Raw genomic sequence first — 13,257 nt, 5'->3', positions numbered from 1 at the left:
GATGCGTCTAATATGAATAATGGCTGTGTGTGTGTGTGTGTGTGTGTGTGTGTGTGTGTGCGCGCGCGTGTGCAGGCATGCGTGTGTGCCTGCAGTGGGCAGGTGGCAGTTGTTAAAGGAAGGAGAGGCACTGTTCTTGAAGTGGGCGAATGGTAGCCAGTAGACAGGACTGAGGAAGAAGCAAGAGACATGTTTTGCAGAGCCAGCAAGAGAAGTGGCACTTTGGGAATATGTCATCATTGTGCCAGATAAATTTCACTTACAGGGACAAATACGTAAAAGAAATTAGAATAATTATGGTTTGTCGTAAGACAGACTTGATCAGAGAAGAGGAGGGCACATTAACAGAACAATTTTTGTGGAAGTAAATCATCTGGTTTGGTGATAGGTGGGCAAATTGGCAATGTAGTAGTGCAATAGCATTGGGGTAAAATTCAAGAGCTGTTTTAGTTTGCTTTTAACTAGCTCTTGTTAAATACCTGCTTTTTGCTATCCATTTCAATATCAAGACTTTTACTGAGACTTCCGTGTGCTGCATCTTTGCAGGATTCTAGCAGACAAAATAGAGATTTCTTAGCCAGGCCCTGTGGCTCACGCCTGTAAGCCTAGCTACTCAGAAGGCTGAGATTTGAGGATCAAGCATCAAAGCCAGCCTGGGCAGCAAAGTCCATGAGACTCTTATCTCCAATTATCCACCAGAAAACTGTAAGTGGCGCTATGGCTCAAGTGGTAGAGCGCTCGCCTTGAGCTGAAGAGCTCAGGGACAGCGCCCAGGCCCAGAGTTCAAACCCCACAGCTGATAGACACCCTCCCCCACCCCCCCCAAAAAAGTAGTGATTTCTTGGAGTATCTTATAGTTGAGAGAATAAATTTTGTTTACAATGGTCAGTTTGTGAAATAAGGTCAGAGAGAGAAGTGTGGGTGTGCGTGGGTGTGTGTGCATGTGCGCACAAGAGTAAGAAGAATAATAGTATTCAAAAAAGAAATGGAAGAGTTGGCGGAGTATTTTTATGGACCTGTTAGTTGGAGAAGAATAGAATATCCAAGCCAGATGCATTGTACAGGCACTTAAGTGCAGACCTGAATGCAGACAAGATTTGGGCTGAAGTTGTCATACGTGCAATCAGTTTTTAAGCAGAGTATTTGTCATTTGAAAGGTATTGATATTCTTCAGATAAATAGAATAAAGAAAGGTACTCAGTAAAGGAAAGCTTTGAAAGAAGGAAGAAACTGGAAACAGATGGAAAAAGCATTAAGGAGGTTATTTAAACAGTCAGTGGTATAAATAGCTTAGATAAGGCTGAATTGAAGAGCTTGAAAACTGAGAGAAGACATTGTTTTTAAAAGAGAGGTGATTCATAAACTTTGAAAGTAGAAATAGCATTTGGAGAGCTGGTAACTGAATTCTCACACATTTGTTTGATAGCTAGAAGAGATTTAAAAAAGTTTTACTAAAGAGAGTTAGTTAATGGTTAGTGGCCTCATACTCAGTTTTTTGATACACTTCCTTTAAAAGCTTTTTTTCCCACTAAAAGATCAAAGGTTACAGGGTTGAAGTCTACCCCAAACCTACTTTTTGTAGCTGTACTTTCCATTGTTATGTATATAAACTTTTCCTTTTAGCTTGGCTAGTCTGTTAACTTGGTCCTAATTTATTTGGGGACTGTCTTTCTAGTTTTGAACTGAAAGTACATGTATTAAAAGTGTGTTACAACTTGAGTTTTTTAGACTGAATACAGTTCAGACTACTTCTTAAACTAGTATATCAAGTAAGTGTAGACTGTTTATTTCCAGCATCTGTTAGTGTTGTGGACTGTATTTCCAGCATCTGTTAGCGTTGTAGACTGTTTATTTCCAGCATCTGTTAGGGTCACTTGTATAGACCATATATTTCTTTAGTGTCCCTTGGATTTTATTATTTTTTAACCATAATTTTAATTGTAGGTTAAGATATAAAAACAGAACAAACATAAATTGGTCAATAAATACTTTCCCATATTGGATTATTGAAATTATATGCCAATTTAATGATTAGTACTCTAATAGAATTTGATATGTGGGATAGTTCAGCAAGGCTGAACCCAGTCCTACAGAAACTAGAAGCCAAGATCAATTTTACACCAAAGTAAATATAAAAGATCATAACTAGTCAATTGAGAGGTTTCATGGGAAGCAAGCACTAGAACATAGGGCCTTCAGCTAAGCTAACAGTTTTATGTGATTCAACTTAGAACTGAGGAGGTAACCAAATAGAATAGAAAGAGAAAGGAAAAAGGGTGGCAGTGTGCGGGCTGGGAAGCTGGCTCAGTGGTAGAGCGCTTGCCTTGCATGCATGAAGCCCTGGGTTCGATTCCTCAGCACCACATAAGCAAAAAGAAAAAAGCCGGAAGTGGTGCTGTGGCTCAAGTGGTAGAGCGCTAGTCTTGATCTGAAGAGCTACGGGACAGCACCCAGGCCCAGAGTTAAGGCCCCACGACTGACAAAAAAAAAGAAAAAAAGAAAAAAAGGTGGCAATACGCTGTTGCGTAGTAATAGCCAAAGCAGTTAAAAAATCAACTTAAAAAATGTCAGTGGCTCATGATTGTAATCTTACGTACTCAGGAGGCTGGGAATGGGAGGATGGTGGTTCAGGGTCAGCCTGAGCAGAAAAAGTCTGTAAGTAGAGCTGGAACCCTCTACAAAGGCATGTCTTTTGTTCCCTGCCATTGGACCTGTAAGAATTAAAGGCAAAGAAATGTGAACTTGGAGAAATCTAGGGCCAGCTTGCTCTCCATGGGCTCAAGATCAACCATATTACATAGAAAAAAGAGCTGGAGGTTTGGCCCAAGTGGTAAACTGCCAGCTGAGCAAACATGAGCCCAGAGTTTGTAGCTGCGTACTTTTTTTTTTTTTAAGCTCCAAACTGATCCTAGATTAAGAAAAATACCTTTCTTTAGTATAACATTATGATGCCAAAAAAAGTAGTATACCATTGAGCAAATGTATTGGAAGCGCAATGATTATTTGGTTTCATTTGCCATTTTTGTTCAAATTGGCTTTGACATCCATATTATTCACCTGTTTCTCACAAGTCTGTCAATACTTAGTGGAACTTCTATGTGTTTTTTTTTTTTTTGGCGGGGGGGGGGGGGGGGGGGAGGTCCAGTCGTGGGGCCTGAACTCTGGGCCTGGGCGCTGTCCCTCAGCTCTTCAGCTCAAGACTAGCGCTCTACCACTTGAGCCACAGCGCACTTCCGGCTTTTTTCTTTTTGCTTATGTGGTGCTGAGGAATTGAACCCAGGGCCTCAGGCATGCAAGGCAAGCGCTCTACCACTGAGCCACCTTCCCAGCCCAACTTCTGTGTTTTTGTCAAATGTCTGGGCATTTAAAAAACTTGCTGGCACTATATTTCTGTAGTAGGAATAAGATCTGAGTTTGGTTTTAAGAAGCAAACCTGCACTGCCCAGTTCAATTCTTTGACCATGAAATCTTCTCACTGAGCTCTCACTTACCAAAAGCTGTTTCAGACCGTAGTCACAGGAAAAGTACTCAGTGTGTCACATGCTGGTGACAGGGCAGTTAGTTTTTTACCCTGGAGATGCTCACTGTTTTGTGGGAAACAAAAGTAAGCAGTTAATTTCAGTGTATAGTAAATATTCAGATAGAGATTCCTAAATGGCTATGAGAATTTAGAGACAGACCACCAACCTCTAGCATGTAGAAATGAACAGAGTCTCAATTCTCAAGTAGAGAAAAGAATGATAACAATTTAGGGACATTTTGGATAAAAAGAAATGGGAGCAGAAAAAGAACATTGTTGGGGTACAAGACTACAGAATTTGCTAAAGAACTGGGGGTAGAAATCTGTATCACTGAAGCATGAAGTGAGATAAAATGGCAAGAAATACAAAGCTGAAGACTTACTAGCAGAATGTGAGTGGGTTTTCAGTATATGGAGATAAGCTTGAGTTTTGTCAAAGAAGTGAGGGTCTGTTAATTTGGTGTTAGATTTTTGGCGGTATTGTGAAGGATTGGTTTACAGAGGTAACAAGATAGGAAGTAGGGAGGACTGTTGGTTGCTCACAGGTAATGGTTTTCCCTAAGTCATAGTGGGACTTCAAAAATGGGTTGAAGGAATTTTAAGTAAAATAAACACCAAATAGTGAAGGGAGGGTGAAGGCAAAGGAGTAGGCACAGATTTTTCAAGTTTCTAAGTTGAGGATTGCATAGAGAACAGTAGTACACAGTAGGGACAAGGATATAGGGGAAGAGATTTGGAAAAAGACGGTTCCATTCTGGATTTAATTTGGGAGATGTCTTGGAAGATGAAGGAAGAGAAATCCAGCTTTTAAAGGGAAACCTCTAAATAAGATTTATTCATTGAAAACACTAACAGTTTCATTCAGGTATATGAAGGAATGGACCAGTCAGGAGAAAACAGAACTAAAAAATAAAAGTTTTTGTAGCCACCAGCTAAAAACTATGAGAAATGAAGTCTCCCACTTAGATCATAAAGGCAAGACTCAGAACAGAACATGAGGCGCACCAGGGTTTAAATAGTGAGCAGAAATGAGCATGTCTTAAAGAGACTTGGAAGGGAGCCCTAGGGATAGGAGGAGTCACATAGTGTGCAAGCCAAAGAGAGAAGAGGCCCTCAGGAAGAAGCCATGCTCAGAGGCCAGCCTCCTGTGGGAAGCCGGAGCGCTAAATGTTGACCTACTGTATTGGTACAGAGGAAGTAGATTGTAGAGGTTGAATGATACTAAGTAGAAAATGAGAAAGTTGAAAGGCTTTGGGCTGACAACACTTCAGTGTACATTCTGTGCCAGGCCAAGACATAGTAAGGGCATGCATTTATTCCATTTCCCCATAATTTCTTTTTCCAGTGTTAGTGTTGAGGCATACAAGTTTTAAAGTTTGTTCAGGAATAAAACTACTAAGTGGGAGAACTGTGACTGAAATGTAAGTGGTTTTCTTTTTGCTTTTTGTTACACTTTGATTAGTGTTTCATCTTTTACCCAGATACCTTGCTTTTTGGCCTGATCATCCTATTTATACTTCATGATTACTCATAATCCTCCTTTTTACACTGCACATGTAGTTGGGGTGACTGGTACACACCATTGTCTGTCCCCAACTTTTTATTTGTTGAGATAGGTCTCGTGAACTTTTTGCTAGGGCTTGCCCTAAATGGTGATCCTCGGGGCTGGGAAGGTGGCTCAGTGGTAGAGCGCTTGCCTTGCATGCATGAGGCTCTGGGTTCAATTCCTCAGCACCACATAAGCAAAGCCGGAAGTGGCACTGTGGCTCAAGTGGTAGAGTGCTAGCCTTGAGCTGAAGAGCTGAGGGACAGCACCCAGGCCCAGAGTTCAGGTCCCACGATTGGAACCCCCCCCCCCAAAAAAAATAAAACCCCGTGATCCTCTTGATCTCAGCCTCCAGAATAGCTGATAATTACTTATGTGGTTAATTTCTTATTTATACCTACTTATTTGTAGTGCTAGTAGTGGAGCTCGGACTCAAGGCCTCTTGCTCTTCATGGCAGGCACTCTATTGCTTGAGCCGAGTTATCTGTTCCACTTTTTTTTTTTTTTTTCTGACTAATTGGAGATAAGAATGTTTGAGATTTGTCTTCCCAGGCTGGCTTTGGACTCCAGTCCTCAAATCTGAACCTTCTGAGTATCTAGGATCATAGACATGAGCCATTGGTACTTGGCTCAAATATAATTGTATTAACATCAGTTTTAACTATTACTGTACTGCAGTTGATTGGATTCTGATTCTTTTTATTGTGTACTGCTAATATAGTTCTGTTGTAATTCGTATAGATTTTGAAAGCTTTCTGTGTTCTATATTTGGTAATAATGATAATTATCAGATACTGCTGCTGTGGTTTTTCCTCTTATACTTTCTTAGAATTCATAATGTTTTACTTGGAATACTAATAAGACTTTATATTTTCTTAGAATATTACATTCCTTTTTCTTATTTTATTTTTTGTGGGTTGTGGGACTTGAACTCAGGGCCTGGGTGCTATCCCTGAGCTTTTTCACTCAAGGCTAGCACTCTACCACTTGGAGCCACAGTGTCACTTCTGGTTTTCTGGTGGTTAATTGGAAATAAGGGTCTTTTCTGCCTGAGCTGACTTTGAACTTCAGTCATGAGATCTCAGCCTCCTGAGTAGCTAGGATTACAGGTTTGAGCCACCAGCACCCAGTTTACTATGTTTCTTATAAGTATGGTAGGATGGGAATGTATTTTTTTATGGTCTGAAGTTCTTGCTCATAATTGGGACTATGCTGACTGAACAGCTTATTCTTTTCTCTTGTTTGGTTGACATTGCTGGTGGTGTGTGTTCATAGGCTTCCCAGTTGGCACGTGTGTTGTAAAGAGAGTTCTTCAGCTTCAGCATCATATTACTCTCAAGATGATAATTGTGCATTAGAAAATGAAGATGTACAATTCCTGACAAAGGTACCTAATGTAGACATTGTAATTTGTGTATCAGCTTTTTAAAAACTGTCTTAAAACATTTAGAATGAAAGTAATATATTATGCTACAACTTTTGGCAGATATTTATATTTTTCCTTGCTATACTACAAAGCATTTGCTTGTATAAGTAAGATAGTTTAGAAATACATACTTGTTGCTAGTATGTAGAATTTAGCAAACATCTTTAGTCTGCAGCAAAGAGAAAATAATGCATGTTCAAAGAAATAAGAAATACTGCTCTTTTTAATATTCTAAATACTTAAAATATGGCTAAAAAAAGCTCCTCTTACAAGTTAAACACTTAGAACTAATTGATTACTATAAGTAGAATTTGCAGCTGGTGGCTTTGTAGTTTGTTCTGTATAATTTAGTACAGTGAATACATAGAACCCCCCCAAAACTTAATAATCTCAACATCATTATTTTACTATTTTAAATGATGAAAGGTAAAAATTGGCTAAATTTAGCTGCTGTCTGACTTCAGTGTATTTATTTTAAAACATAAAAGTAATACGTATGACTACAAAAATATTCATATTTATATGTTATTCATCCCTAAAAGAACCTTAGTGTATTTTGGGGAAAATATTCAGAATTTTTCTGTGGAAAGATACACATTTATGTTTACAAATAAATTAATAATTTCATTTCCATTAAAATGTCACAAAACTTGTAATCCCACTGTTCTAGTGATATTTCTAGTATCTCCTTTTCATGTTGATATGTTCATACTGGCTTCATTTTTGTTCCATTATGTAGATACACTATGATTTATTATTTCCTTATCGATGGACTTTTTTCAGTCTTTTCTATTGAAGTGTGCGTATATGTGCAGTGCACAGATGTATAAACATTTACATGCTTGGTATGTTTTGGCATGGTATTTGGAGTGGATTTTTTTAAGGGGGGGGAGTGGGGGTGTTGTCGTGGGGCCTGAACTCTGGGCCTGGGTGCTGTCCCTCAGCTCTTCAGCTCAAGGCTAGCGCCCTACCACTTTAGCCACAGCACCACTTCTGGCTGTTTTTTGTTTTTTTGGTGTTTTTTTTTGCTTATGTGGTGTTGAGGAATCGAACCCAGTGCTTCATGTATGCAAGACAAGCGCTCTACCACTGAGCTACCGTCCCAGCCCCCTAGACCGGATTATTATTATTACTATGTTTAGTCTGGTCCTGACACTTAAACTAAGGATCTTGTTTTCACACTCAGCCTTTTCTGCTCAACATTGGCATGAGCCATTCCACTACTTCTTTTTTGCAGGTTGGTTGATGATAAGAATCTCGGGGAATTGTCTGTCCAGGATAGCTTTGAGCTGCAGTGCTCAGATCTCAGCTTTCTGAGTAACTAGGTGTTAGGTACTGGTGCTGGTTGGATTACATTTTTTATTTACATTGAATATAATTTGTAAAACTTTAAAGGATTGCTAAATTTTTCTCAAAAGTATTGTAATTTTTGTACAACTTAAAAAATCTATTCACTTCTTTGGTGAGATGTTTGAAGACAAAATGTAGAAATGAATTTAAACAAAAGTATTACATGGGGAAAACTGTCTTCAACAAACATTTGAATACCTTCTATGTGCTACATAGCTTTAGATAAATATTAACTTTACTTTTGTGAACCTTACATTCTAGAAAACATTTAAAAAGACAAAGAAATCTAACTTAAATGAATTAGTGTCAAAACAGAAATTTTGTTCATCTGTTAAATATGTATTAAAGGACTTTTTTTTTAATTTTAGTGATAATAGGTTTGAAGAGGCCTTGCACCTGCCAGGCAGACACTGCCACGTGAGCCAGGTTTTTTGTTATTTTTATGTGTAGGCCAGCCTATTTGTATTTCCTGTGTAGCTGGGATGACAAACATGCATTATTGTGCCCAGCTTTTATTGGTTGAGATGTGGGTTGCTGAGGTTTTTGTCCCTTTTGGAGCCTCACCTTTTGAGTAGTTAGCATTACTGGCGTGAGCCACTAAACCCAGCTGAAGTTACTCAGAAGACCCATAGTGCTCCATGGCAGGACTAACGTGCTTATTACCAATCAAATGAAGTTCTTCAACTCTCTGTATTATACATTTTAATACATATCACACGTGTTTGATTTTACATATAGAAAGATATGGGCTTTAATATTTTTTAAGACTTTTGTAAAACAATTTCATGTTTTTTTCCTTTGTTGCAATATAGGATGAAAGTGAGGGACTTAGTAATGCTGAATTATCGGGAAAATCGAGTTCACATTTACCTACTCTTCAAGAAAATAAATTAAGAGATGACTACATTGTGGATGTACAAGTAAGCTATGTTGCTTTGCTTTTTAGTAACAGACTGTTCCAAAGTCCTTCACGAGTTAATAGAATGCCCCTGGGACTTAAAAGTATTTACTTGGCAGTAGTATTGCTTTTGAGAAAATATAAAGCTACAGATATAGTAATAAATGAGATAATTCTCTTTGAAGTAAATTCTTAGGTATGAGGTCAAATTTATTCTTATGTTCCCTTTTGGTTCATTGTAATAGCTCTTCAGATTTTCAGATAGCTCAGGTTTGTTAATTTCATTTTGTTGGATTTTGAAAGATACTAGTCAAATTATCTCATACATAGAAGTAAGAAAAAGTGATGTCTATAGCCCTTAAAATCATATAAATATCCCGAAGAGTCCTGCCATTACTCATTTTCTAGACTTGTATCTTGGTCGAGGCTTACTCAGGACTTTGAAACATTCAGTGTGTCTTCTATACCTGTGCTGGCTCCTAGAGTAGCCAAGACCCACATGTGGATAGTGAGTACTTGCCTCACAGCCCAGTCTATATTGAGACTTACTGTTGAGTATAAAATACATGCCAAATTTTGTGTACTGCATTTGATGCCGGGAATACGAAGGTCCAAAGCTCATGGTCCTTACTTAACTAAAGTATTGGTAGTATAAAGATGAGATACCAGTAATTGATACCAGTAATTGAGAAGTTACAGTGCTGTGATAAAAAGCCCATTTGTACAGTGAGCAGTGGAAGGATAGCACAAGGGAAATGACTGACTATATTTAGAGTGGGTATAGGAAAGATACGTTGATAGAGGCTTCCCATGCGAATATGTGGTCAATAGAGATTTCTGTTTTAGGGCAGGGCAGGCCTGGATGGACCCCAGGGTATTAAGACACTGAGGGAGCACCAAGAATTGTGTGTTTTGTTAGCATACTACTTGTACATATTTTGTATTGTTTATTGATACATGATATTTTCTAAACTTTTTTTTTGGGGGGGAGGGTCCGGTCGTGGGGCCTGAACTCTGGGCCTGGGCGCTGTCCCTCAGCTCTTCAGCTCAAGGCTAGCGCTCTACCACTTGAGCCACAGTGCCACTTCCGGCTTTTTTCTTTTTGCTTATGTGGTGCTGAGGAATCGAACCCAGGGCCTCAGGCATGCAAGGCAAGCGCTCTACCACTGAGCCACCTTCCCAGCCCATTTTCTAAACTCTTTAGGGTTGATGACTGGGTTGTATTTTTACATTTGTATAGGATTTCTTAGTTGCTACTAGTGTTTATTAATTGTAGTCACCGAAATATCTAAAGTTCTCATACAAAGTAGGAACTAGGGAAGGAGACAGGGACAAGCGCTCTGTTAAGTGTTGAATGAAATGTACAGAGCTTGTATTTTAATATGAAATGTATTTTTAAATTTATTTTAATTTATTTTTTTGTTGTGGGGCTTGAACTCTGGGCCTGGGTGCTGTCCCTGAGCTCTTCAGTTCAAGGCGAGCGCTCTACCACCTGAGCCACAGCACCATGAAATGTATTTGTTAAGATGGTAATGCCGGAAGAAAGGATTCTTTTTAATACATGTTTTATATTGACCATTCTTTTTTTTTTTTTTCCCTGTGGTATTGGGGATCAAACCAAGGGCCGGTCTGTGCATGCTAGGCGAGTACTTTGTTACTGAGTTAAACCCACAGCACTTAAGCATTCTTTTTATGGTCACTTTTTAGCTTTCTAGAAACTTTTGTTCAGTTGAGATAATTGATTAATCTTAACTGTAATGTAACTGGAGTTTTTAATACAGCATACAGAGTCAGAAAAGTTAAGCCCGTCTGTGGTTGAGACACTCCATACAGTTGATTTACATGAAGATTCTTCCAGTACAGTTGTGAGCAACGAAAATACTGAAAATAGCTCATCTACCTCAGAAACCACTCAGATCTCAAAGCTTGAGTAAGTTGCTGAAAAGTGTACGAGGGGGAGGGGAGAACTTCTAAATGGTAGGGAAGTTTTTAAAATTTTTTTTAAATTAAATTTAATTGTCTCTAAGTGGTGGTGCATGGCGTTTCAGTTCAGCATGTCATGTCAACACTCCCATCTTTTCCTCTCCCATCTATCCCACACCATTCCCTCAAGTTACCCTGTTCTCTCTTCATGTATGTACAATATTATGACTGTATTACTACCCAGTCCTCTCTGCAAAGCAGTTTAATACTCAAATGTGATTAGCCTACATAGCATAAACTTAACTAGGTAATTTAATGCCTGTATATTGTGTATATATGTGTTAGGTTTTGGATATAATTAACTTAAAATGGATTTATTTACTTGGTTGCTTAATGTAGTTGGTTAGATCTCAGCCATGAAATCTTTTTTTGTTGGTCATAGGGCTTGAACTTAGGGCCTGGGTGCTGTCCCTAAACTCTTTGGCTCAAGGCAAGTGCTCTACCACTTGGAGCTACAGCACCACTTCCAGTTTTTGAGTGGTTCATTGGAGATCAGAATCTCACAGGGACTTTCCTGCCCAGGTTGGCTTTAATCCTCAGATCGCAGCCTCCTGAGTAGCTAGGATTACAGGCTAGGATTACACTTTTTATATAGTATAAGCAACATGAGATTGTACTTAGGGAAACAGTCTATAGTTATCTAAAATACAAATTCCAAGTTATGTATTTCCAGTAAGTATTACTGGTATTCCCTTCATAGTGTGTCTTTGTCTTCTTGAAACATACTGAGTGCTCAAAATGAAGCTTAAGTTATTTTGCTTTAGAAAATGAGTTATGTACTCTATCAATATTCCAAAAAACAAAGCAAAATGCCATGTCTTAATTTAAAGTGGAATTCTAAAAATGCTTTAGAACTTCACTGAGAGGTATTGAGATAATAGGTGGTTTTTGCTGCTGTATATTGGAAGAATTAATGTATTACCTGACAGAAATTTAATATTGGGAATGGTATATTTAGAATAGCTTTAAAGAATTCTAAAAATTTTATTAGCATAAATTGTTCAAGCAGTGGTTCAAATCCCAGCGTCATCCTTCACAGAATAGAAAAATGAATCTTAAAACTCAAATAGAAACATGAAAGACACCACCTTTGAATAGCCAAAGCAGTCTTCCACTAAATTTAGTTTTCTAAAAAAACAAAAGCAGTTGACTTAAAAGAAGTAGTCTGAGCAAGGTCTTGAACTTTCAAACTTTCTTTTTTTTTTTTTTTTTTGTCGGTCATGGGGCCTGAACTCTGGGCCTGGGCGCTGTCCCTCAGCTCTTCAGCTCAAGGCGAGCGCTCTACCACTTGAGCTACAGCGCCACTTTCGGTTTTCTAGTGGTTTATTGGAGATAGGAGTCTCACGGTCTTTCCTGCCCGGGCTGGCTTTGAACCGCGATTCTCAGATCTCAGCCTCCTGAGTAGCTAGGATTACAGGCGTGAGCCACCGGTGCCCGGCTGAACTTTCAAACTTTCTTGCTCCAGCCTCATGAGTGCTGGGATTACAGGCAGGGACCACCATGAAAACATTTTGCAGAACTATTTTTTCTTAGGCTTAGATTGTTTCTGAAATCATGAGTAACATCTCCAACTTACATTATGGTCTCTAAATGGCCACATGGTCTTTTTTGTTTGTTTGTTTCATCTTTAGTGAAATAGAGAAATCTGGTACTCTACCACTAGATAAGCCAAGTGAATCTGAACAATCTGAAACGGATTGTGATGTTGGTGAGGCCCTTGATGCAGACGCTTCAGTCGGGCCGCCTGCATTTGTAAGTCCACCGGAAAGGTGAGTTCTCATTGATTTATGTATGTGTGTGGGGTACGTGTTTATATTTTCAAGACAGATTTGTCTGTGTTGCCCAGCCTGACCTTCAGCCTTAGCTGAAGGTCTCCTGCCTTAGCTCTTCCACCATTAGAATTGCGTGTGTAATAACTGAAGTGCATAGAGATAGAGTGCATACTTTCTACTTTATGACTGAAAGTAATTGATCGGTTTTTTTGTACATGGTAGTTGCCATAGTTTTGAGTGTTTAAAATTTGTTATCTGTAATGTCAGCTACTTGGGAAGCAGGGATAGGAGGATGGCAGTTCTAGGCCAGCCCAAGCCAAAACATAGCAAGACCCTTATCTAAAGAAAGCAAACTAGAGCAGAAAGGGCTGGGCCATGACTCAGGGGATAGAGTGAGTACTTGTCTAGCACGCTGGAGGTCCTGAGGGGTAAAACAAAACTTGGTATCTAGCTAAAGTTGTATTTTGTATTTTAATATGTATTTTGGGTTTTGAATAGCCTTGTTGGCCAGCATATAGAGAATGTGTCATCTTCACATGGCAAAGGAAAGATAACAAAATCAGAATTTGAATCAAAAGTTTCGGCAAGTAAACAAGATGGAGATGATCCAAAATCTGCGGTGAATGCTTCAGATAATTTAAAAAATGAGGTTAGTATACGACTTGGACTATACTTCATATGTAATATGCTTTTGTTATTAGTGTCTTTACTAACCATATTTGTCATAAAATTTGGAAGTTGAAGTAGTAAACAGACATTACA

General features: G+C 38.8%; 1 protein-coding gene and 1 non-coding gene across 8 annotated transcripts in view; both read left to right on the top strand.

The window, feature by feature from the left end:
- LOC138818203 (SUN domain-containing ossification factor-like) overlaps positions 1 to 13,257 on the top strand; it is a 66,242-nt gene that overhangs the window by 6,142 nt on the left and 46,843 nt on the right. For all 7 annotated transcript variants that reach the window (XR_011369007.1, XM_070009179.1, XM_070009177.1 and 4 more), the window contains exons 2-6: positions 6,342 to 6,453; positions 8,655 to 8,762; positions 10,522 to 10,670; positions 12,355 to 12,492; positions 12,994 to 13,144. Coding sequence is in view for 6 of the 7 variants with exons in the window: in XM_070009179.1 (XP_069865280.1) it covers positions 6,342 to 6,453; positions 8,655 to 8,762; positions 10,522 to 10,670; positions 12,355 to 12,492; positions 12,994 to 13,144 (658 nt within the window). In the remaining variant the exon portion in view is untranslated. The remainder of the gene's footprint in view (positions 1 to 6,341; positions 6,454 to 8,654; positions 8,763 to 10,521; positions 10,671 to 12,354; positions 12,493 to 12,993; positions 13,145 to 13,257) is intronic.
- Positions 2,671 to 2,801, top strand: LOC138818240 (small nucleolar RNA SNORA38). The gene has a single exon (XR_011369020.1). It is a non-coding gene; the product is annotated as a small nucleolar RNA SNORA38 (small nucleolar RNA).

Source organism: Dipodomys merriami, unplaced genomic scaffold (assembly GCF_024711535.1).
Source record: "Dipodomys merriami isolate MVZ:Mamm:240054 unplaced genomic scaffold, mDipMer1.0.p SCAF_72, whole genome shotgun sequence".
NCBI lineage: Eukaryota > Metazoa > Chordata > Mammalia > Rodentia > Heteromyidae > Dipodomys > Dipodomys merriami.
This window is presented reverse-complemented; position numbering and strand designations above follow the sequence as displayed.